Consider the following 24,968-nt stretch of genomic DNA (forward strand, 5'->3'; position numbering starts at 1 on the left):
AACAAAAAAAGCCAAAAAAATAATAATAGTGAGAGGTCATTTCCCTTTCTCTTTCTTCCAGTATTAGGTGAAGTTTTTGAGAGATCATGTGTGATGATGTCATTGCTCTGATTTAACATGTAATAAACTTAGTTTTGCTATTTTTAAATAAAGAAATAAATCTTGCCCTGGCTGGTTTGGCTCAGTGGTAGAGCATTGGCCCACAGACCAATGAGTGGCGGGTTCGATTTCCGTCAAGGGCACGTACCTCAGTTGCAGTTTGTCCCTGACCTTGGTTGGGTCGTGCAAGAGGCAGCCACTCGATGTCCCTTTCACGTCGATGTTTCTCTCTCTCTCCCTCTCAGTTTGAATGTATTTAAGGTAAATATGAGTGGCCCTTACTGGCTGCAGAGAGCCAAATGTAATTTTTAGGCACATGAGCCAGTTGCCAAATATTTGGTAGTTTGCAATGGGCCGTGGTGGTAGTATTTAGCCCACAGAAATGCTTTAGTATGGGGTTATTCTTCCCTCCGAGAGCTAGTTTACTGTAGATAACCCACGTAGACAAAACCATTTGGGGGTCCTCAGTACTTTTTTTTTTTTAATCCTCACCCAAGAGTATTTTTCCATTTATCTTCAGATAGAGTGAGAGGGGGAGAGAGAAACATGGATGTGAAAGAGACACATCGATTGGTGCCCCCAGCACGACCTGGACCAGGGCAGGGACCAAACCTCAACTGAAGTACGTGCCCTTGACTGGAATAGAACCCGCGACTCATTTGGCCAGTGACTGGTTGATGTGTCTCTCTCGCATCGATGTGTCTCTCTCTCTCCCTCCCTCCCACTCTATCTGAAGATAAATGGAAAAAAAGATTCTCGTGAGGATTAAAAAAAACAAAAAAACAAAACAATCTAAAAACCTGCCAGGCCCTAACCTAAACCTGACGCGCCCTCTGGTGGTAGAAATAAGGATGGATGAGAGGATCTACACACAAGCATAGACAACTGAAAGTGTGTGTGTGTGTGTGTGTGTGTGTGTGTGTGTGTGTGTGTGTGTGTATGTGTTTGCTTGTGAAGAAACAGCCCAGAAAAGCAGCAAAACCAGACAAGCCACCCCAGGGCTGATCTCAGGACCAGATTCATTGACTAATGACCCCCTTCCCTGGCCCCAACCAATTCATCGCTGGAGACCTAGACCCTGAAGGGACACACCTGGAAAGTTGCAAATATTCTACTGAAATCTTCCCCTGGGACCTCCCCTAAACTCTCTACCTTTAATACCCTTAGGTCCGAGGACCCAGAATGCTCTTCCTCCTGGGAGCACACTCCAGCCCTTTCCCTCCCCTAACCCGCCACCTCCACGCATCAACTTTACCTTCCTCACTTCTACGCTCCAAGGGCCCTTCCTTTGCCTCTATAACTTATTTCCTAAGCCCTTTTCTTCAGTGAATTACTTATTCTTCCTCTGTGATTTTCCAAATCAATGTTCTCTTATAGTTTGAGTCTTGGCTCTGAATTCTCTCCTAGCCGGAACTCAAGTACCGAGGTTGCTGAACTCAGGTTCTGTCCGACCCCCAGTCTAACCCCTGATGCTGTTCCCGCCGCTGCTAACAGTTTTATGTTCACAGGAGAACAGAGCAGAAAGTACAGAGTTCATATATGTTTCTTGCCCCCACACTTGTACAACCTCCCGCACTATCAACCTCCCAGGTTGTTTGTTTTCTAATTGTTACCAAGCCGAGGAGGGTCTGCCCACTCAAAGTGCAGCAGAGTCAAACACTGTACACCAAGTTTTGCAGTAGGGAAATTCATGCCATGTATTGGCAGGTTGCCAAACCAGGAGACCGGGAGTTAGAGCTCAAAATTCCAGTTCCCCGGTGGGTTTTCATCAAGGGTTTTTAAAGGCAGAGATTACATTTACTGCTTAGGGGTCATGGGGAATCTGATGGGTTAGTTCTTGTGCAAGCTTCAGTGGTTTGTCGAAGTCTGATTAAATCAGTTCCTGGTGTCTGTCACTGTGTTCAGGTGATCTGACGGGGCTGAATAACCAAGACTCTGCAGGATATCTCAGACATGTGCCTCAATGATGGTATCTTTTTTTTTTTTTTTTTTATCCTCACCCAAGGATATTTTTCCATTTTTTGTTCAGATAGAGTGGGAGGGAGAGAGAGAAACATCGACCTGAAAGGGACACATCGAGTGGCTGCCACCAGCATGACCCAACCAGGGCCGGGGACAAACTGCAACCGCAGTACATGCCCTTAGCGGGAACCGAACCCAGGTCTCTCTGGACCGCAGGCCGACGCTCTAAATGGCCAGGGCCAGTGATGTTATCTTTAAAGCAAAAGACAGAAACTGAACATCTCATGACCTTCATTAATATTTAAGCTTTCGTTGCTTTGCACTTAGCTTGCTATATTATTCTATTACCTCAAGCAAAATGTAGTTTTAAATATTTTCCCTGGAACTTGCTTTACAGGCAGGCCTTCAGGACATGACTATCATCTGGTGTAATCTTTGGCTATAAGTGACTAACATGCTTTTTTAACTTTTTCTTTTTTATCCTCACCCGAGGATTTTTTTGCATTTATCTTCAGACAGAGCGGAAGGGAGAGGGGGGGGAAGACAGAGAGAGAAAAACATTGATGTGAGAGAGTCACATCGACTGGCTGCCACCCACACGACCCCAACCAGGGCCGGGGACAAACTGCAACTGAGGTACGTGCCCTTAGCGGGAACCAAACCCAGGACTCCCTGGTCTGCGGGGCGAGACTGTAACCACTAAGCCAAATCGGCCAGGGCACTTTTTCTTTTTCTTACCCTCACCAGAGGATACCTTTCTCTTGCTTTCTAGACAGAGTGGAGGGAAGGGAGGGAGAGAGAGGGAGAAACATCATTGTGAGAGAGACACGTCGACTGGTTGCCTCCTGCATGGCCCCAGGGCTGGAGAGCAAACCTGCAACCCAGGTGTGTTCCCTTGACCAGGAATCAAACTCAAGACCAATCCCCTTCGGTCCAGGGACCAATCCCCTTCAGTCCGGGGACCAACCCTCTAACCACTGAGCCAAACTGGGCCTAACATGCTTTCTTTCTCTTTTTTTGGTGTTATGTGCAACCGAACCCGGGACTCTCTGGTCTGCAGGCTGACGCTCAACCGCTGAGCCAAACTGGCCAGGGCTAACATGCTTTCTTAATCTCTGACTATAAGCTGCGTGACAACCAAAGCAATCGAAACATTTAGTTAAAGCCTATACCTATATCCCCAGACTCGATGATCTAATACCTAAACATGTTTACTGTTGACTGCCGGTTGTATTATTGTTCAGTTTTAAGAGTTCTTTATATTTTTCGGATAACAGTCCTTCATCTCCCCTCTGCAAGCCGTGGTACCAGAAAAGCCAGGGGTATAATTCAGTTTAAATTTGAAGGCCTGAGAGGATCAGGGGTTCCAGTGTCCCAGGAGAAGATGGATCTCCCGGCTCAAGAAGAGAAAGAGGAAACTTGCCCTTCCTCTGCCTGTTTACTCTGTTCGGGCCCTCAGTGAATTGGACAGTGTCCACCTACATTGCTGAAGGCAGATGTCTTTACTCAGTCTACTGATTCAAATGCTAATTCACCTCTTCAGGAAATACCTACAGAGCCACACTCAGAAATAATGTTTCACCAGGTTATATATACAGGCATCCTAGGAGCCGTCTCTCACATCGATGATTGATAGCAATAAACATCACCCTCACCCTTTGCCCAGAACGTTCGTGTTTTCCCAACTCGAACTTGTATCCCACCAAGCCACACGGTCACTGTCGGCCTTGAAGTCCTGCACATAAGTTCCTGCACATTCTCCAGATACATTTCTTTTTCTTTCTTTTTTTTTTTTATCCTCACCCGAGGACATTTTCCCATTTTTTTGTTCAGGTAGAGTGGGAGGGAGCCCAGATACATTTCACTGTGCCCCACAGGGCATGTGGGTGACATGTGGGTGGGAGGTGGATATTGGAGTCAGTACAGACGGTAGGTCTGTCCTGCCTCCTATCTGCCTACTGGATTTTTCTACTGCCACGTGGGTATGAACAGAGATCAGAAGAGAGAGGGTGATGCTCATTAAGCTTTTTTTTAAATCCTCACCCAGGTCATTTTCCCATTTTTATTCAGATAGAGTGGGAAGGAGAGAGAGAGAGAGAGAAACATCGACGGGAAAGGGACACATCGAGTGGCTGCCACCTGCACGACCCAACCAGGGCCGGGGACAACAAACCGCCACCGACATGTGCCCTTAGCGGGAACCGAACCCGGGTCTCTCTGGCCCGCAGGCCGACGCTCTAACCGCTGGGCCAAACCGGCCAGGGCGGCCATTTTTAAATCTATCGTCCTGTCCAGACGGCACTTTTCTGTTGGGCGGGGTCAGCACAGCTGGAATTAGCTGGGGGAGGGGGAAGTGCAGCCCCACCCCTGCCTCCCATGATCCACCGCGGCCCCACCGCGCTATTTAAACCCAGCCCGCCCTCTGCTCACGTCCTGTCCGAGGGCCGCGGCGTCCGAGCCTCCTGCGTCCGGTGCTCACAGCTCCTGAGACCTGGAAGCGAATTCTGCCCACAGAGGACAGAGCACTTGGTAAGGGGACGTCTGTCTGTCTGTCTGCTGTGCTGATTTCCGCGTTTCTCTGGAGGACACATCTCCACACCACACACATCCCACGCCTTCTATTGCTGCAGTCAGAAGAGGGGGCAGGGTGTCCTGGGAGCGGCAGGTGTCTCAACCCTGTCTGCACCTCAGGGGGGGGGAGGGGTCATGTCTGGCTCCTCCCCTGAACGGTCCCCCAGCCCCGACTCCCCAGACACCGTGCCCACCTCATCGAGATCCCCACGGTCCTCTCCAAAGAACTCAGACCAAAGAGGCATCTTCCCATCGGGGACCGCAGGCCGGTTTCCATCGGCCCCCACAGTGACAGCAGGCTGGTCCCCATCCTCATCTCCACACAGCTTCACATTCTCCACGCCAGATCGGAACAGAATGTCAGCCGAGTCATCTAACTCTACCCCAGCGTCCTCCTGGGATTCAGGTTCATCTTGCTCGGAAACGATATACCATATGTTTGTACTGCCGTCGCCTAGTCCTTCACCCCCAGGCTTCCGCGACTCTCCCACTATCCCCCGATTTCTGCGAGAGTCAGCCCATCACCCTCAGGAGACCCCCACAAGCTCACAGACCTCAGGACTTTACTCTCCCCCTTATACCACAGTGACTCCCAGACATTCTCCTGCCCCAGACTCATCTCCTTTTACACTCGCACACACCCGGGGCCTCACAGCCAATCTCCATGATGATCCTGTGACTCCAGCATGTATGGACCAAGGTAGAGGCCAACATGAACCAGTGTCTCGTTCATTTCTACATGACTCCAGTCATGGTTACACGCCCACCAGCCGAAGAGACCCCCCTGGGTCTCGGCCTCACACACACCGCTGCCCTCCCTCTTGCTATTGTCACACACTTGCACACAGAGGATACGCTTCCAATGGCCCACTGTGCCGCCCTGGCCATCGTCACCCTTCGGCTGTGCAGCGTGACCCTCCTGCCTGCCGACGACCCTGCTGCCGGCCACCGTGCCAGCGAGACCCCCCAGTTTGCCAGCGTCCTTGTGGGCAACACTGCAAACGACGGTGACCACGTCTCTCCAGTGTACCTCACAGGTAACCGTTGACATCACCCTGTACCTCCCTTCACACGACGTCTCAGCCTCCCAGCGTCTCACCATTTCAAATCATCTCATTTGGTTTACCACTGGCTGTCTGCTGGCCCTTCTGGGCTGGCCTTCTTCCCCTGTCGCGGCCTCTCTCTGATGTCATCCCTCATTACCTCCGACCCTCAGCCCGAGGCCAGGCATTTGTTCTCTATTCCAGGGAAGGGGCTACAGGCCTGCACCCGCTCTGCGCCCCTCTCCCTGTCCTCCCGATTCTCCTCCTTTTCCTGTGTGTCTGCATCCTCTCGCTCAGCCTTTTCCTTTCCCACTATCACTGCACGCATGCTCTCCATTAATGCCCCCCAGTCGCCCCGGCCCTTTTTGTTAACCTTCACCGGAAGAGACGTTTTTATTGATTTTAGAGAGCAGAAGGGAGAGAGAGAGGAACATCGATGTGAGAGAAACATGAATCAGTTTGCCTCCCCTCTGCGCCCTGACTGCGGATAGAACCCATAACCCAGGTATGTGCCCTGACCAGGAATTTAACCTGCAACACTTTTGTGTATGGGAGGACACTCCAACCAACTGAACCGCCCAGCCAGGGCTCTGAGTTCTCCTCTTTTTTAGTTTCATATCCCTTTCTTCTCCCTTCTCACTTTTTACCATCTCTCGTCATTTTACCCCTTTCTCCCCACCCCCCCTTCAACTTTCCAAGGCCCCTTTTTTTCTTCCCCATTCTTTCTCCCTCCAGCTGTAATCCTTTTCCCCGTTTATCATTCACCCACCTTACGCCCCATGTCTTAGTCCCTCCACACCTCTGTAGCGGATTGTCTGAGTCCCATCCTGTTCCTTCCATCATGTCCATTCTCTGTCCCTCCCTCTACCCCGTGACCCTGATCCTCCCCAAACTATATCAGTCTTCACGCCCTTTACCTTTTAATACATATTCACCCTGGAATTAGAAGCAACTCTACTGTTCTGGTGTTTCTTGTTATGGTAGTGTTTAGAAACATTTCTTTGATCATAAAGGATTAGGGTCGTCATAGATTCAGCATGTTTGTATGAGCACGTTGGGCCCCAGCTTAGGAGCCCCTTTCTCAGGACAGCCGGTGGAGGAGACAGGGACGTTCCCCAGCCTGCTGGTCAGTAGGCCTAGCAGGGGTCCGGGTGTGGGAACCCAAGATGGGTGGTGACTCTGTAAGTGCGTGAATGTCCTGGGCTTCAGCTCCCACCTCTGCCAGATTAGCTCTGGTCACTCAGAGTTGAGTCACATGAGGATTCAGGGGACATGGGTACAGGGTCACCTCGGCACGCCTCCGTCATCCTGAAAGGTGTTCAGACAGACTCTCCTGTTGGCCTCCACGGCTGAACATTTTATCCCACCTGGAGAATTGTCAGAGTTCAGTCGTCCTTTTCCGATTGGATTCCTAGCAAATGAAGCCGAAGGGGGGATTCTCTACAGGGCGGGGCTCACGTCTTTAGCCCAATGCCTGGGCCCTGCGTGCGCTTGCGTTTGCGTTTGCGCGGGAGGTCAGCCCGGAGACGCTGTATTGAATGAATTCCAGGTGCAGGTGTGCGGCGGCCCCAGGCTGTCAGAGGCTCTGTGTGTCTTCCTGATGCTTGACACAGATGAAGTCATTCTCACAGTTCGGTACAGTGTGTGGGGTCGGAGGCAAAACGGACCCCTGGTCCAGGGACTCCAGATCCTTTCAGGACTCTTAGAAGGGTACATATACTTGGATTGAAAAATCAACAACCAAAACCTGTCTGATGATCCTTAAGTGCTACCCAAACTCTCCTTACAGTGAGCTTTGAAATTGGGACATTTAAGTTCTCAGATTTTTCTTCTTTTTCAAGCTTGTGTTGGCTATTCTGGGTCCCTTACATTTCCTGATGAAACAGTATTAGGTTGCCAGTTTCTGCACAATGGAGGCTGGTTTTTGATGGGATTATGTTGCCTGTAGGTCAATATGGGGTTATTTCCATTTTAACAAGATCAAGTCATCTGAGCCACGAATGTGGATAAATTGTTTTCTTTTGCAAAATGTCCCATGGCATTATTTAAGAAGACTTTTGTGTTGTAAGAATAAAATAAACTATTCCAACTTCTGCTTTTCTGTTATGGTCAAGAAGGTATTGATATGTAAATTAATTGGGGACATAAATGAACTTGTCTAAGATAGTTGTATTGCCTGTTCTCTATCTTCAGTATGTTCCATATTCTTTTGCAATTCACTCTAAGGCCAGGAAGTTCTTGTGATGACCTCTCTCCCCAGTGGTAATTGGAATCCAGCTGTTGGGTTGAGTTCTAGTTATGTGACTGTTCTTTGGCTCCTCTTCCCTGTCCAGGTAGCACTACTCCCTTTCCAAGCTCACCTACAGGCTAGAGAGGATGTGGGTGAAACGTTCAAGGTCATTGTTGGCCTATGTTTTGTTTTTTTGAAATCCTCACCCGAGGACATTTTTTTTTTTTTTCAAATATCTTCAGATAGAATGAGTGAGAGGAGGGAGAGAGAGAGAGAAACATCAATGTGAGAGAGACAAATAGATTTGTTGCCTCCCACAGAACCCAGTCTAGAGCTGGGAAGGAAAGACAACTGAGGTACATGCCCTTGGCCAGTCAAATCCTTGACTCCCTTTTCTGGGGCTCGATGCTCCAACCACGAGGCAAACTGGCCAGGGCTGCCTCTGTTCTTTTGTATCACTGTCTCCTCCCAGCTCTATTTTCTTATGTCCCTCTAGGAGGAGGGAGTTGGGATCTCTCTCTGAGTCTGAGTTCAGGTTATGTTGATGATCGAGGTCATCTGAATCTGTACATAAGGTGGACACTTGCAAGATGTGCTTAAGGACAGGACACCCGCCCTGGCCAGTTTGGCTCAGCGGTTAGAGCGTCCGCCTGCGGTCCGGAGAGACCCGGGTTCGGTTCCCGCTAAGGGCACGTACCTCGGTTGCAGTTTGTCCCCGGCCCTGGTTGGTCGTGCGGGTGGCAGCCACTCGATGTGTCCCTTTCACATCGATGTTTCCCTCTCTCTCTCTTCCTCTCTCTCCCTCCCACTCTGTCTGTACAAAAAAATGGAAAAATGTCCTCGGGTGAGGATAAAAAAAATAAAAATAATAAAATAGATACATTTAAAAAAAAAAAAGGACAGGACACCCATTCACCCCTGTTTCCGCACCTGGTCGGTCCTCTACCACACCTGTAATTGTCGTTGCCCCATCCACATGGGAAGGTGGAATGACTTATGTCCTTGGGTATTGCTCTATGATTTTGCTGGATAGAGCCCAATTTTTTAATGCAAAATGTTAAATCTTTTCAGTTAGACAGTGTTGTACTCAGGCATGTCTGCAGTCTCAGGAAGGATCATATCCAGCCTGCCAGAGACTTCATCAGCCCCTAATCCCCTGTACAAAAGCCCCTTCTGCCTGTATCGTGTTGAGTGGTTCCGCTCGCTGCCGCTGAGCATCATGAGCAGGGACAGGATCTGGTGTGCCCATGCAGGTCGTGATCTCTTAAAGCCCTGCTGCCGGAACTGGAATCAGGCCTGAAACTGAGGAATGCAGGCGGGGCAAAGAGCAACCTCCCTATCCAGTGTCAAGCTCAGGACTGGGCCTGCCCGGGAGTCCCCATCCCGCACACCTGATATTCTTGGAGCACAGAAGAAATCCCTCCACATTCTTGCCTGCCCCCAGGTAGGGGCTCCCTGAAGCCACGTGGAAATAACACCCCAATGCTGCCAGCAGGAGATTCAGCCTACTTGGCTGCGGGGCCACAGGGGAAGACAGCGAGGAAGCCTGTGACTGGTGGAAATCCCAGTTTCCTTCTCTATCTCACGTCCCGGAAGCACAGATCCGCCAGCACCACCTGGGAGCTGGGGGACTGTCCTCCTTTGGGTTTGTCCGGCAGTGCCCAACACCAGGGCCTGCTCGCCCTTTCCGGAGGCGCTGGGCCTGAGGCTGATGGAGACGCCTGGCTGCGTGCTGGGTGTGTGAGTTCAGTCCTGGCCGTGTCTGTAACCTGCAGAGGGGCCTCATGCCAGGGTCTGCCTTGCATAGAGGAAACTGGGCAAAGGGAATAAAACTAAAGGGAGCTCAATTTCTTTTTTTTTTAAATCCTCACCCAAGGCTATTTTTCCACTGATTTTCAGATAGAATGGGAGGGTGAGAGAGAGAGAGAAACATCAATGTGACAGAAACACATCGACTGGCACCTTCCCACACGACTCCGACCAGGGCCAGGGGCTGAACCACAACCAAGGTACGCACCCCTGACCAGAATCAACTCCTTGGTCAGTGGGCCGATGCTTCAACCACTGAGCCAAACTGGCCAGGGCTCAGTGTCTCTTTTTTTGTTGTTATTGTTAACCCTCACCTGAGGATAGTTTTTCCATTGATTTTTAGAGAGAGTGGAGGTGAGAGAGGGACAGAGAGAGGGGAAGAGAGAGAGGAAGAGGGATGGAGAGAGAGAGAAACATTGATGTGAGAGAGAAATACCCATTGGTTGCCTCCCAAAGGGAGTTGAGCCTGCAACGCAGGTACGTGCCCTTGACCAGGAATCCAACCAGCAATGGTCTGGTACATAGGACAATGCTCAGCCAACTAAGCCACACCTGCTGGGATTAATAGCTCTTATTTTTCATAAGAACCTGAGTGTTCTCTGGTCTTTAGAAGACACAGTGTCTCCAACAACTGGGCATTTGGCTGTGGCCATGGCGACACTGGTCCCTGGATCACAGAGCTTTAAGTCCAGTAGAGGTGGCCGACTGGGCCCAGACAGTGACCACTGAGGCTGGCAGTACAGAGGACTTTTGTTATTGGTGGTGGTGGTTTTGTGTTCCAAATGACCCTGGCCGCATACAAGATGATGCCTCAGACAGGGGGTTAGATAGATATTAGAAGGAATGACACACAGCACCAATTTATATACAATAAAGTTTATTGGGAACATAGGAGACAATAGGATTCCCAAAGGAGAAGGGCTCGGATTTCATTCAGAGTGAAGTAGGGGGAGCGGGTGGTTAGCCATGGCTTGTATTTTGGCTAAGAATTGGGGCAGGTATTGCTTTTTATGGTTTTGAACTTCCCTTAGGGGTGAGCAGAGGGAGCCTGAGGACCTTCTTGAGGCTGAAGATGGGGAGAGAGCAGGGATGGGACTTGAAAGCTGTCAATCAAACATGAAAAAAGGAGTCGGCCTCGTGATTACAGGGAGTTGAACGGGGCTCTGTAAAGGGTATTTGAGTCTTCGGTTTCATTTCTCCATTGATGAAGTTCCGCAGTTACTCCCACTTCTATATTACTACAGTTTTAGCTGGTCCTCAAAATAGTCTATATAGTGATGAGTAGATGTGGTGGTCTTTAAATAGTTAGCATTTCCGCCCTGGCCGGTTTGGCTCAGCGGTTAGAGCGTCGGCCTGCGGTCCTGAGAGACCCGGGTTCGGTTCCCGCTAAGGGCGCGTACCTCGGTTGCAGTTTGTCCCTGGCCCTGGTCGGTCGGCGGGTGGCAGCCACTCGATGTGTCACTTTCACATCGATGTTCCTCTCTCTCCCTCCCACTCTACCTGAACAAAAAATGAAAAATGTCCTCGGGTGAGGATAAAATAAATAAATAAATAAAATAAAATAAAAATAAAGTTTCTAGTCTTTTAAAAAAAAATAAATAAATAAAAATAAATAAATAAATAAATAGTTAGCATTTCCACCCTGGCCGGTTTGGCTCAACAGTAGAGCGTCGGTCAGTGGACCAATGAGTTGTGGGTTCGATTCCCATCAATGGCATGTACCTCGGTTGCGATTTGTCCCCGGCCCTGACTGGGTCGTGCGGGAGGCAGCCACTCAATGTGTCCCTTTCACGTCAATGTTTCTCTCTCTCTCTCTCTCTCTTCCTCTCTCTCCCTCCCACTCTATCTGAACAAAAATGGAAAAATATCCTCGGGTGAGGATAAAAATAAATAAATAAATACATAGTTAGCATTTTTTCCAGGTAGCAATGTTTTGTCTCCCAAGAGTTGGTTTATTATTTTTTTAAATATTTTTTTCTCTTTATTGCCCTAGCCGGTTTGGCTCAGCGGTTAGAGCGTCGGTCTGCGGTCCAGAGAGACCCTGGTTCCGTTCCCGCTTAGGGCACGTACCTCGGTTGCAGTTTGTCCCTGGACCTGGTTGGGGTCATGTGGGTGGCAACCACTCGATGTGTCCCTTTCACATCGATGTTTCTCTCTCTCTCTCTCCCTCCCACTCCATCTGAACAACAACAAAAATGTCCTCGAGTGAAGATAAAAAAATAAAATATTTTTTTCTCTTTATTAATTTTAGAGAAGGGAAAGAGAGAGAGAGAGAGCTAAAAACATGGATGAGAGAGAATATCAATTGGCCACCTCCTGCATGTCCCCACTGAGGATTTGGCCCACAACCTGGGCAAGTGCCCTGACCGGGAATTGTACCTGTGACCTCTTGGTGCATGGGTCAACACTCAACCAGTGAGCCACACCAGCCGGGTGATTTATTATTATTATTTTTTTATAAGAGTTTATTTGAGCCAAACTGACAACATATGCCTGGGAGCAAAATATCAAATGTTTCCTGATTTCTTATTTTAAAACACACAACAATGGGAGGAGAAAGAGAGGCCACTTGATGTGTCTCTCACACATCGATGTTTTTCTCTCTCTTCCTCCCTCTTTCCCTCCCGTTCTATCTGAAGATAAATGCAAAAATGTCCTCAGGTGAGGATAAAAAAAAAAAGAAAGAAAGAAACGTTTGCAACCAGATGCTTATGGCAAAAATACTAGGCACGTTTTTTTGATACTTGGGAATAAAGAGGTAGGATTCAAACCTTGGCCCTCTGACCCCAAAGCCTCAAGCTGTTGAGTTAGAGGCTCTCATCTCCCAGGATCAGCCACTGCCATCCAACCATCACAGCCTCTCTGACCCCCCTGCCCTGCCCTGCCCTGCCCTGCCCTGCCCTGCCCTGCCCTGCCCTACCCTGCCCTACCCCAGAGTCTGTCTCAGCTGTTCTGGGAGACCAGGCTCCAGGCCAGGAAGATGGGCTGGGTTCTAAGAAACTTCAGTTCATCTCTGGCCAGGGGAACATGCTCCTCTCTCACCCTGGCTCCCTGCTGGGCCTCACCCTCTTCCTGGCAGACAGCCAGACTGGGTGCCAAACCTGGGTTTTGCATCTTTGGAAAAGTTTGCCCATTTTTGAAAGCCAACCGTTCCCAGCATCCTTGTTCACTTTGGATTCTGAAAAAATCGGCAGCTAATGTGGGCGGCCACGAGAGGGAAGGAGCTCTGGGGTCCCAGTGAAGGGGCTGTGTCTTGGAAAAGAGGGACCGGAGGGGAGGCGGGTATATGGGAGCCATGGTCCGTGATGGTGAGTGTCTGGGTCCATGGAAGAGGTGGGTGTCTGAGGAACTGCAGGATGGGAGTGAGGAATGGGGTGGGGGGTGGCAAGGAGGCAGGCGAGGGTGTTGGGAAGCATTACGTTTATGCTGGCCCTATGAAACCTGTTTGGACCGTTCCTTCGTGTTCCATTTGCTGCTATAGTTTGTATAAGACGATACAAACTTGGTTCCAGGTGCCCTGGGGTCTTGCAATTTCCCAGAACAGAAATCAAGGGAGATCACCTGAAACCAATACAGACAAGGGTGTATTTAAGCTCCTGAAGAAGGAAGCCAACACCACAGAGAAAAAGGAAGACGGGCTGCTTCCCGCTAAAGGCTGGGGAGAATTTTAAAGAGACATAGGCAGAAAAAGTGCCCTCCAAGTATGTAGAAGCAGGGGCTTTGGGCACTTGAGCAGTGTGACTACATGTTTCTTGCCTTGCATGTCTTATTAGCATGTTCCACCTCCACCCAAGGGTTTGTGTTTTAGTATTTAAACGGGGAACAGGCACTGGAAGGACAGGCTTTCTTACTAGTGCGCATGCGTCAGCTAAGCTCCCCCTAGGTAAATCTTTTTTGTTTGTTTCATATTTCTTTTTTTTATCTTTATTGTTGAATGTATTACAGATGTTCCACATTTTCCCCCCATTGACCCCCTCCTCCTCACTCCCGCCCCCCTCCCACCTTTTTCCACACTGTTGTCTGTGTTCATTGGTTATGCATATAAGTTCTTAGGTTTATTTCTTCCCACCCCTCAACCCCCTTCCCTTTGAGGTTTGTCAGTCTAGCAACCAATTTGTACTTCTCAATCCCTTCACCTTTTTCACCCATTCCCCCAACCCCCTCCCATCTGGCAACCAACAAAATGTTCTCTGTATCTATGAGAATGTTTCTGTTCTGCCTGTTCATTTTGTTTGTAGATTCCATTGTCGATAGATATGTATTCATTGCCATTTTGTTTGTTCATATATTTTATCTTTTTCTTCAAAAAGACCCTTCATTATTTCATATAATAACGGTTTGGTGGTGATGAACTCCTTTAACTTTTTCTTGTCTGAGAAACTTTTTTTTTTTTATCCTCACCCGAGGACATTTTCCCATTTTTTTGTTCAGGTAGAGTGGGAGGGAGAGAGAGGAACAGAGAGAGAGAGAAACATCGACATGAAAGGGACACATCGAGTGGCTGCCACCCGCATGACCGACCAGGGCCGGGGACAAACTGCAACCGAGGTACATGCCCTTAGTGGGAACCGAACCCGGGTCTCTCAGGACCGCAGGTCAATGCTCTAACCGCTGAGCCAAACCGGCGAGGGCATGGGAAACTCTTTATATGGCCATCGATTCTAAATGACAGCTTTGCAGGATAGAGTAATCTTGGTTGTAGGTTCTTGCTTTTCATCACTCTGAATATTTTTGCCACTCCCTTCTGGCCTGCAAAGTTTCTTTTGAGAAGTCAGCTGACAGTCTTATGGGAACTCCCTTGTAGGTAACTAACTGTTTTTCTCTTGCTGCTTTTAAGATTCTCTCTTTGTCTTGAACCTTTTGCAAATACTGGGGGTTTGGCCCACAACCTGGGCATGGGCCCTGACCAGGAATCCAACCGTGACCTCTTGGTTCATTATCCACGCTCAACCACTGAGCTACAACGGTTGGGCTAAAGTTTTCTTGGTGAGAATAATTTAAACATGGCCTTAATTTTCTAATACCTATTTAAGGGACTATTGACATTTTCTTTTTCTTAATTGGTTTTGGTGGATGAATTTTTTTGATGTGTCTTGGTGTGGGCCTCTTGGGGTTCATCTTGTTTGGGACTCTCTGTGCTTCCTGGACTTGTATGTCTGTTTCCTTCACCAAGTTAGGGAAGTTTTCTGCCATTATTGTTTCAAATAGGTTTTTGATTTCTTGTTCTCTCTCTTCTCCTTCTGGCACCCCCAATATGCGAATGTTGGCACACTTAGCTCCCCTAGGTAAATCTTGTAGAGGACTTGTAGGGTCCTTCAGTCTAGTTGCTCATTGGTTGTTTGTCCTAAAGCGTAGAGAAGGTATTAGGGGGAGGAGCCTGCCTATCAGTTTTATTCTTAAACCTTTATAAGAATTAATCAATGAAGCCAATGGGCCTGGAGTTTTCTTTCTTTAATTAATTAATTAGTTAATTAATTTTTAGAGAGAGAGGAAGAGAGAGGGAGAGAGAAACATCAATGAGAGAGAACATGGATTGGCTGCCTCCTGCATGCCCCACACTGGGAGTTTGGCCCACAACCTGGGCATGGGCCCTGACCAGGAATCCAACCCGTGACCTCTTGGTGCATTATCCACGCTCAACCACTGAGCTACAACGGTTGGGCTAAAGTTTTCTTGGTGAGAATAATTTAAACATGGCCTTAATTTTCTAATACCTATTTAAGGGACTATTGACATTTTCTTTTTCTTAATTGGTTTTGGTGGATGAATTTTTTTGAGAAATTTGTTTTTTTTTAATGTAACTTTCTATTTCATTGACTTTTTTTTTTTTTTTTTTTTTTGGTGGTACATGCCCCTAGCAGGAGCCGAACCTGGGACTCTCTGATCCACAGGTCGACGCTCAACCGCTGAGCCAAACTGGCCAGGGCTCATTGACTTCTTTTATTTTTATTTTTTCTTTGATATTTGTTAAGTATTTTAGTTTTTTTATTTCTTCAAATTGCAGCTGAGTGCATTTATTATTTAGTCTTTCTTTGAAAAATATATGGACTTAAAGCTATTTTTCTCTCTAATCAAAAGGTTTTCATTCTCTTTCAGTTAAAAATATTTCACAATTTCTATTATGATTTCTTTTTCCACCCATGGATTATACCAAGTGTAGGTTTAATCTCCAAGCAATTGAAAGGTTCCTATGTGCATTTTTTAAAAAATTGATTTCTAACCGTGGCCGGTTTGGCTCAGCAGTTAGAGCGTTGGCCTGCGACCAGAGTGATGGGTTCGATTCAGGTCAAGGGCACATACCTCTGTTTCGGTTTGTCCCCGACCCTGGTCAGGGTTGTGCAGGAGGCAACCAATCAGTGTGTCACTCTCACATCGATGTTCCTCTCTCTCTCCCCCTCTCTCCCACTCTGTCTGAGATATCCTCACTCCCAGCCCCTCCAGAAAATGCAGAAAGGCCTTCACTTCAGACAACCCTGGAGAAGCTCCAGCTACAATCTTCCCACGGTTCCTGCATGGTGTCAGCAGATCGGTGCCTCTAGACTGTGAAACAGGGAAGGAAATTGGCATTTCTTCCTGCCACCAGCTTCCTCCCTGGCTTCCCCTTTTGTTTCAGGAGCAAAAAGGCTGAACCTCCATCTCCCCAGAAGGCCCTCCCAGGGCAAGCAGGAATTTGGTGGCGTATCAGCTGAGAGGGAAGGGGGCAGGTATGCAGGATGCTCTGAGGAGGGGGGCTGAGACCCCCAGTGCCAGAGAGCCAGCCTGCACATGCTGACAGGGAGGCCCCCAGTCACACTCAGGGTTTCAGGCCTGATCTCTGCTACCTGTACAAGGCCTTAGGTGACCACTACCTGGATGGGCCAGACCCTTGCTTGCTTTTTAGAAGGAGCAGCTGACAAGTTCTCTGCTGGGGCTCCAGAGGTACCCAGGACAACACTGCGGAACCGGGAAACTAAAATTTTTTTTTTAATATATGAGCGTTATTCCAATAATGCCAGCAATATGGAGAGAGCAGCAGGTCGTCCTGTAAATTCTGCTCTAACACTTCCTATTAGCCAGCTGGTTATATAGAGATAAGTAAGGAACGGGCTACATGCACGGGGAAAGGGGAGCAGGGTAAGGGCTGCAGAGTCCCTGGTCCGTGTGTCTCCTTCCAGGAGCTTGAAGTCCGATAACAAGGTAGTTAATTTTCTTTTTTTTAATTTTTTATATTTTTATCCTCACCTGAGGACATTCAGATAGAGTGGGAGGAAGAGAGAGAGAGAAACATCGATGTGAAAGGGACACATCGAGTGGCTGCCACCCACACGACCCAACCAGGGCCGGGGACAAACTGCAACCAAGGTACGTGCCCTTAGCGGGAACCGAACCCGGGTCTCTCTGGACCGCAGGCCGACGCTCTAACCGCTGAGCCAAACCAGCCAGGGCCTTTTTTTTTTTTGACTTTTTAAACATTTCTTTATCAGAATTGATTGATCGGTTGAACATTAGAAAGCATATACCAGATATGGAGAGCAATATTAGCAAGCTCTAAGATACAAGTAGTATCCATCCCGCTAGAGTCTATCCGGCCTTCCGGCAGATGGTCACTTCCCGCGGATGCCCCGTGTCATTGAAAGCCCGGCTGGTGGCGGTGTGGGCGGTGCGGGTCGAGACTGCTGAGACCCCCGATTCTGTGGTTCTCCCCCTCCCCTACTTTCCTCCCTCTCCCTCCCCCGCGGCTGCGCTGTCAGTCACCAGTCGCAGACTCCTTGACCCATCCCTAACCCTCTCCTGACCTGGGTGCCAGCGGGTTGGCCTCCAGTTTCCCTCTCCCTGCTCAGCCCCAGCTCGGGTGGACCTGGAGGAGCGGGAGGCACTGCAGTTGAGAGAAAGGACCCAGGAGACACTCAATCCGGACCAGGGCCGGGACAAACCGGAATGCAGCTCGTTCCCTTGGCCGGAATCGAACCCGCGACTCACTGGTCCGCGGGCCGTCGTTCTAACCACTGAACAAAACCGGCCCGGGCTCGGCTATTTCTATTTCTTTCTTTCTTTTCTTTTTTTTTTATATCCTCACCCAAGGACATTTTTCTATTTTTTGTTCAGATAGAGTGGGAGGGAGGGGGAGAGAGAGAGAGAGAGAGAGAGAGAGAGAGAGAAACATTGACGTGAAAGGGACACATCGAGTAGCTGCCTCGCGCACGACCCAACCAACAGGGCCGGGGACAAACTGCAACCGCAGTACATGCCCTTAGCAGGAACCGAACCCGGTCTCTCTGGACCGCAGGCCAACGCTCTAACCGCTGAGCCGAACCAGCCAGGGCCTATTTCTATTTATTAATCAGAGTGTGCAAAGATGGTAAACCTATGCTACCTCAGGGGGATATAGGAGACTGGATTGGAGACTCATAAGGGTGCAGTTTGGGGTGCGACACTGAATAAGGGTGCCACCACAACGGCTGCAGATTTCACAGCCAAAGTGTGGAATGCTGTCTCGGGAGATGAACTGATGACCCTGGCTCACAAACACACTGTCAAGTCTGGATTTTACACAGGATAGTAATTGCTCGTTAACCGGGGGACAGGACAAACTGCTACGCATATGTGACTTGAGCAAACCTGAAGCAGAACCTAAGGAGATCAGTGGTCATCGGTCTGGATTAAAAAGGCTCTATGGTGCAGTGGGGAGAAGCAGATTCATCCAGCTGATGATAAAACTGTCTGCCTTTGGGATCATTCCTCTATGACAGAGGTGAAATCTCTAAATTGTAATATGTCTGTTAGCAGAATGGAATATACTCCTAAGGGAGAGATCTTGGTAATAACTTATGGACGATCTATTGCTTTTCATAGTGTAGTAAGTTTGGACCCAATCAAATCCTTTGAAGCTCCTGCACCCATCAATTCTGCATCTATTCACCCTGAGAAAGGATTTCTTGCTGCAGGTGGTGAAGACTTTAAACTTTATAAGTATGATTAGAAGAGTGGAGAAGAATTAGAATCCTACAAAGGACACTTTGGTCCTATGCACTGCGTGAGATTTAGTCCTGATGGAGAACTCTAGGCCAGTGGTTCTGAAGATGGAACTCAGAGACTGCGGCAAAGTGTGGTAGGAAAAACATTTGGCCTTTGGAAATGTGTGCTTCCTGAAGGAGACAGTGGTGAACTGGCAAAGCCAAAGATCAGTTGTCCAGAGACAGTGGAAGAGGAGCTGGAAGAAATTGCTTCAGAGAATTCCGATTCCATCTATAGTTCAACTCCTGAAGTGAAGACCTGAGTATCATGCTTATGCCTCAGATAGTATGCAACTTACAGACTAAAACAAGCAAGCAGAGCCCTGGCCTGTTTGGCTCAGCGGTTGGAGCGTTGGCCTGCGGACCAGAGAGTCCCGGGTTCGGTTACCGCTAGGGTCATGTACCAAAAAAACAAGCAAGCAGAGAAAAGCATCAGCCTTTCAGAGTTGGTCTCTGCTTCAAGACAAACATGAAGCAGTACATAATGAGTGTGAATTAGCTCCATGTGGACCTAGCTAACTCGCTGTTACCTGTAAGTGAAATTGCAAGAGTATCAGGTGAAGGCAGGTGGAGTTATGCTCTTATAGTCCAATGGCCTATTGTCTAATGAATATGTGCAAGCCAACATCCAGTTTCTCTTATTACAGTTAGATTTCTTGTGGCTGTTTATGTTATTATGGAGACAAAAAAATATATATTGGCCTATTTTTCTGACTTTTCCCTTAAAGCAGAAAGCCTTTTTTGTGCTTTCATTGTAAAGAAGAGGGGGGATACATGATAAAGTTACTGGTTTGATTTCTCATTCATTGTACACTGCTTCTGAACATGTAATTGTTTTTTAGTTGTCCAAATAAAATGACTAAAATAAAACAATGTTTGTGCCCTGGCCAGTTTGGCTCAGTGGTTAGAGCGTCAGCCTGCGGTCCAGAGAGAACCGGGTTCGGTTCCCGCTAAGGGCATGTACTTCTGTTGCAGTTTGTCCCCGGCCCTGGTTGGGTTGTGTGGGTGGCAGCCACTCGATGTGTCTCTCTTACGTTGATGTTTCTCTCTCTCTCTCTCCCCCCCTCCCACTCTAACTGAACAAAAATGGAAAAATGTCCTCAGGTTAGGATAAAAAACAAAACAAAACAATGTTTGTTTCTTGGGAAAAATTTGAGTTTTGTAAATTGAAATTGCCTACATCATAACTGTATCAAACCAATATGATTAAAGAATCTGTGGTAAACATTGTTTCCTACTTTTGAAAAAAAATAAATAAGCCCTGGCCAGTTAGCTCAGCAGTTAGAGCGTCAGCCCGTGGACCAGAGAGTCCCAGGTTCGGTTCCCTCTAAGGGCACCTACCTTGGTTGCAGTTTCTCCGTAGCCCCGGTTGGGGTTGTGTGGGTGGCAGCCAGTCGATGTGTCTCCCTCACATCAATGTTTCTCTGTCTTCCTCCCTCTCTCCCTCCTGCTCTATCTGAAGATGAATGCAAAAATGCCCTTGTATAAGGATTAAAACAAACAAACAAAGGCCAAACAACCAATTAAAAAGTGGGCAGAGGATTTGAAGACATTTCTCCAAAGATGACATACAAATAGCCACCAAGCCCATGAAAAGATGCTCATGTTTAATCACCAGGGAATATGAATCAAAACCACAAAACCTCTTCACACCCACTTGTACAAAGGTATTCATGGCACAATTATTCTTAATAGGCTAAAATTGGAAATGACTCAAATGTCTATCAACTGATGAATGGTGTGTGGATCTTTGCTTTTGATAGTGAGGCTACAAGGCGGGAATGCCTGGAGCCCTCACCTGGGCCATTTTTACTTGTGGAGAGCTGCCACCGACATTTCAACTGCCCTCGGAGGTAATTATGACTGCAGGACGAACCTCAGCAAAAACCACTTGAGAACTCTTAAGATTTATTACTCTGATCCTGGAGGGTACCTGGCACACCAGAGGGCCACACAGTGAGTGGAGCGGGGGGAGTAGGTGTGGATGTGTGGTTCTGCCTTTGTTAGGGTCCAGGGGTGGGATGTCTTGGGCTTAGAAAGATCACTTTTCTTTTTTTTTCTTTTTGATTGATTTTAGAGAGAGAGGAAGAGAGGGCAGAGAGAAAGAAACATCAATGAGCGAGAACATCGATTGGCCACCTGCCTGCCTGCCCCCCATTGGGGATTGGGCACAACTGGGGATTGGGCTCACAACCTGGGCATGTGCCCCGACCAGGAATCAAACCAAAGACCTCTTGGTTCATGGGTCGATGCTCAACCACTGAGCCACACTAGCCGGGCATGGAGGGTTCACTCTTTATTGGTGAATTTAAAGCATAAGAGCAGGAATTAGAGCACAGGAGGGGAGGCGCACTGGTCACCCAAGCTGTCAGTGTAGGTTTCCTAGGACCCTTGGAAAGGAGAGTGTTGCCCTGGCTGGTGTGGCTCAGTGGAGAGCATTGGCCCAAGCAGGGAAGGGTCATGGGTTCGATTCCAAAATGGGTATGAGCTGCCTGGTTCCTTATCTGCTGGTTTAGCTAGTAGCTGCATTGTACATTTGGCAATTTGTTCATTGGAGATGGATGTCTGATACCAATGACTCAGCGTTATGTCAGGGATTTCCACCGCAGCCTAAAGCTTGATGCCAGGCACTCACACCACAGTGAATGAACATCCGTCCGTGCAGACATGCACAGAACCTTCTGGAAGGTCGCACTGACACTAATAGTGTTTTTGAGGGGAGGAAGACAGGACCATGGGTGGGCAGCAGCCCCACTTTTTATTTTATTTATTTCCATGAATAGGATTCTAGAAAGGGGCAAGTCTGGACCTAGTAATACAAAGTAGAGGAAAAGGTCAGACTGGACAGTCCCTGACGCTTCAGCCCTCCTCCTCAGGAGAAGGGTGGGCCCTTCAGGGCACCCCTTCAATCAGTGGTTGGTGGGTCGGGGACCTAACAGCTCCGAGATGGTTGAACCTTCAACTGAAGGCCATTTCAGCTCAGGCCTCTGGGTCTGGGCCACACCCATGACACCAGCATTTCCCAAAGGCCCGGAACAGAACGTGGGGAGGGAGGGGCATGTCCTCTGAGACCTGTTTTGAGAGACCCCCCTGAAGTGACCCAGAAGTCCCTGCCCTTTCTGCCCAATTTTTATGATTGTTTAAAAATAAAATTAATACATGGAAAATAGTTTTAATTTCTTTCACAATTTAAAGAGTTTCTGGAGAGGATGAGGCATTTTCCACCTCTGTGCAGGGTCCTGGGTGTCCCTTGTCCAGGCCCAATCACTATCCCACAGGCTGGGGAGCCCGGTCCCTTCGGCCCCGTGTCCTGGACGCCCTTCCTCCCTGACCCCAGGTCCCTCTCTCGGGAAATTCGGCCTCGGACTTGACGCCGGTGACCCAGTTCCCTCCCCTGTGTTGTAGTTGAGAGAGTCCTGGACCTCGGGAAGGAGTTTCCACGCGCGGTTTGGGGTGAAAGCGGACACTTGGAAATGCTGACACCTCTTAGGTTTATTCCGAGACGATATTTTTGGAGGCAAGTAAATTCTTCTGCGAGACAGTTTCAGCCCCCCACGCCACAGCTTACTGGGGGTTTGGGACCTCTCGCTGGTTCACGCTCCAAGCCGCGCGCCCGTCCTGCGCCCGCCGCCCGCCAGGGGGCGCGCCGTCCCCGACCTCCCTCCCTTGGTGAGCCGGGTGGGAGAGGACTCCGACTCCGCGCCAAAGCCCTCCGCTCCCTGTGGTTCGCGTCCCCCTCCCCCTCCCACGCCCCGCTGAAGTCGAAAGAACCGGAGCCCTGTGTGGAATTTTTATTCCATGAACCCAGCAGATCATGGTGAATATCTTGACATCTGTTTATATGTGGGAACAGTGGACATACTTCGCAACCCTGGAAGCCAGAGAAAGAACTGCGTGTCCAGCATTTATGACCCTGCCCGACCGTTCATGAGCCACGACAGAATATGTAAAGTTGCAAAATTTATTAAATGCCTTGTTTTGCACCAGGTGAAGAAAAGGGCCTAAGATAATGAACTTTCTCAGAGTAGGGGCCCCAGATTCCGGGATTCAGCTTCATGATACTGACTCCAACAGCAAAATAGTCTCTCACTATTGTCCAGAATCACAGAAAGGGGACTAGTCACCGACTTGGGACAGATGTAGCGTGTTACAGGAGAAAGAATAAGAAAGGCAGGTTAAATCTGAGTGTCTCCTGTCCCCAAACATCCACTCCACGTCCCTGAGATCATATAACACCAGGGCCACGTCTCAGGAAGCAGAATCCGGTAGTCATCTGGTCACCCGGTCCTCTCTTGGCCAACACTGCAGACAGAGAAGGCCAGCCATGAAGGGACAGGTGCAGTATGGACAGAGGAAGGGAAAAGAGGGACACAGGAGGACAGCAAAGAGGGTGAGAGAGAAATAAAAGCCAAAAGGGAAAGCAACAAGAAGAGAAAATGGGAGAGAGATTGAATAGACAGTGACAGGGGCCACCCAGAACAGGGCAGGGAGGTTGTATCCTGGACAGACCAGGTGTCCAGACCCTTCTTAGTCCCCTGCACACCCTATTCCTGTGAAGGAGATAGGACCTCACCTGGAACAAACTCTGTCATCCGAGAATAGGCCTGAGGAACAATTCTGGCTTTTCACTTTTACCAGGAAGGTCTCCTCAGACTTGAATGACCAGGGACAGCACTGCTCGAAGCAGACCCTGAAGGTGCAGTTTCCACACTTTCGAGTCTCGCTCAATTTCACCACAGCATCATCATAGCAACAGTGCTGCTGGGGGTCGTAGAACTTGTCCCCACACCTTGTGTGTGACTGGCAGAGCATCAGGTGAGCGCCTGTGGGGGAAACTGAAGGAGACAGAGCTGGTGTGGCCCAGATGGCAGGTCAGGCAGGGCTCAGGAGCCACCCCCCACCCCCAAGTGTCCCTGTCCCCCCTGGGCTCACCTGGTGCTCCGTGTGAACAGAGGAGGGTGAAGACGCAGAGAACAGCCCAGGCAACTGTGGGAGAGGAGACGGGTGAGGTGCGGCTGAAGGGACAGACGTGGGTCCCCCTCAGGAGCCCAGCCTGGGGCAGGGGAGGTCTGAGGGGGGTCTCTGCCCAGACTGAGGTTCAGTAAAAGGTTCAGAGCAGTCCAGGGTGGGATCTAGTCACCTGTGTTCAGGTGTCTTGGGATTATGGACGTGTGAAAGGTGAGGTGAGCTGGCAGGATTCTTGGGAGAAATGGGCTGAGAGTTCTGGGAATGTCGGTGTTTCCTGGGCAAGAATTGAGAGCAGGAGGCTCAGGTGCGACCGGCTCTCCCGGACGCTGAGCTGACTGGGTTGTTATGGAGATGGCCCACATTAAAGTCTGCAGGGCTGGGTTTGGAGGGGAAAGGTGGGATATTCGTGGCATTGTGCCTGAATTTGGAACAGGATCAGAGATGTGGCTGGATGTGGCGTTGGGGATGTGGATGGGTGCTGAGGAGGATTCTGTCGAGTTAGGGATGGGGTGGAGGCTGAGATTGGAGATGGGCTCCGAGGGGATTGGGGTTGGGTCCTTCTTACCCAAGACGTAGCATCGAGGAGTCATGGCTCTGGGTTGGCTGCAGCAGAATCCCAGGAAGGTCTGCAGTTTTCAGCAGGTGCTTTTATATCTGATAAAGGGGCAATGATCCAAGGCTTTATCACCTGAACACGTCCGATCTTGTCTGATAAAGGGGTGATGTCATCAAGTCTCCTGCTTCTGGCCGTGCCTGCAGAGACACGCTGGGCCCTTTGGTCAAGATGCTAGGGACATCTCTCCAGCACCATGGAATCCTTTGAGAACCAGGAGAGCATGGATGCTCCCACCCCATGATACTCTCCCCAAATGCCTCCCACTCAGGCCCAGCACCACGGCCTCATCAACAAGTAGACATGCCTCAGAGCCATTTCCACTCTCCCAGACTGAATCCACCAACGGCTTTTCCATCGCATCCTGAGTCTTCTGCTTCCCCCACTGTCTTTTGCACATTGCTAACCTCTTACATCCTTGTACACTCAGAAACTCCAGATTGAGCACGTTTGGGGAAAGGAGGAGTACGAGGGGAGGATACTGGGGTGGCTCCTGAAACAACAATAGGAAAGGCCTTGGAGGACCCCTGGGACTCACTGCCCAGGGTGCTCTTCTTGTCTCCGTCTCTGTCTCTTCATTCGTGGTGGTTTATTCAGGAGCTCGTGTCCACTTAGCACCTTATATGGCCCAGGCTTTGTTTCAGACACAAGCGAGGGAGGGATGAGAAGCTGTTCAAAAG

At 49.1% G+C, this 24,968-nt stretch overlaps 1 protein-coding gene and 1 pseudogene across 1 annotated transcript; one reads left to right on the top strand and one right to left on the bottom strand.

Annotated features, from left to right (window-relative positions):
* Positions 1 to 5,494: 5,494 nt before the first annotated feature.
* On the top strand, positions 5,495 to 18,970 carry LOC118638882 (annotated as a pseudogene).
* A 4,306-nt stretch (positions 18,971 to 23,276) lies between these two features.
* On the bottom strand, positions 23,277 to 24,265 carry LOC118638883 (insulin growth factor-like family member 1). The gene is made up of 3 exons (XM_036275014.1): positions 24,241 to 24,265; positions 23,640 to 23,693; positions 23,277 to 23,542 (listed from the first exon to the last, which is right to left on the bottom strand). The coding sequence occupies exons 1-3, from the start codon at positions 24,263 to 24,265 to the stop codon at positions 23,277 to 23,279; spliced, it is 345 nt and encodes a 114-aa protein (XP_036130907.1).
* Positions 24,266 to 24,968: the final 703 nt, after the last annotated feature.

The sequence above is a fragment of the Molossus molossus genome, unplaced genomic scaffold (genome assembly GCF_014108415.1).
Source record: "Molossus molossus isolate mMolMol1 unplaced genomic scaffold, mMolMol1.p scaffold_m16_p_21, whole genome shotgun sequence".
Lineage (NCBI taxonomy): Eukaryota > Metazoa > Chordata > Mammalia > Chiroptera > Molossidae > Molossus > Molossus molossus.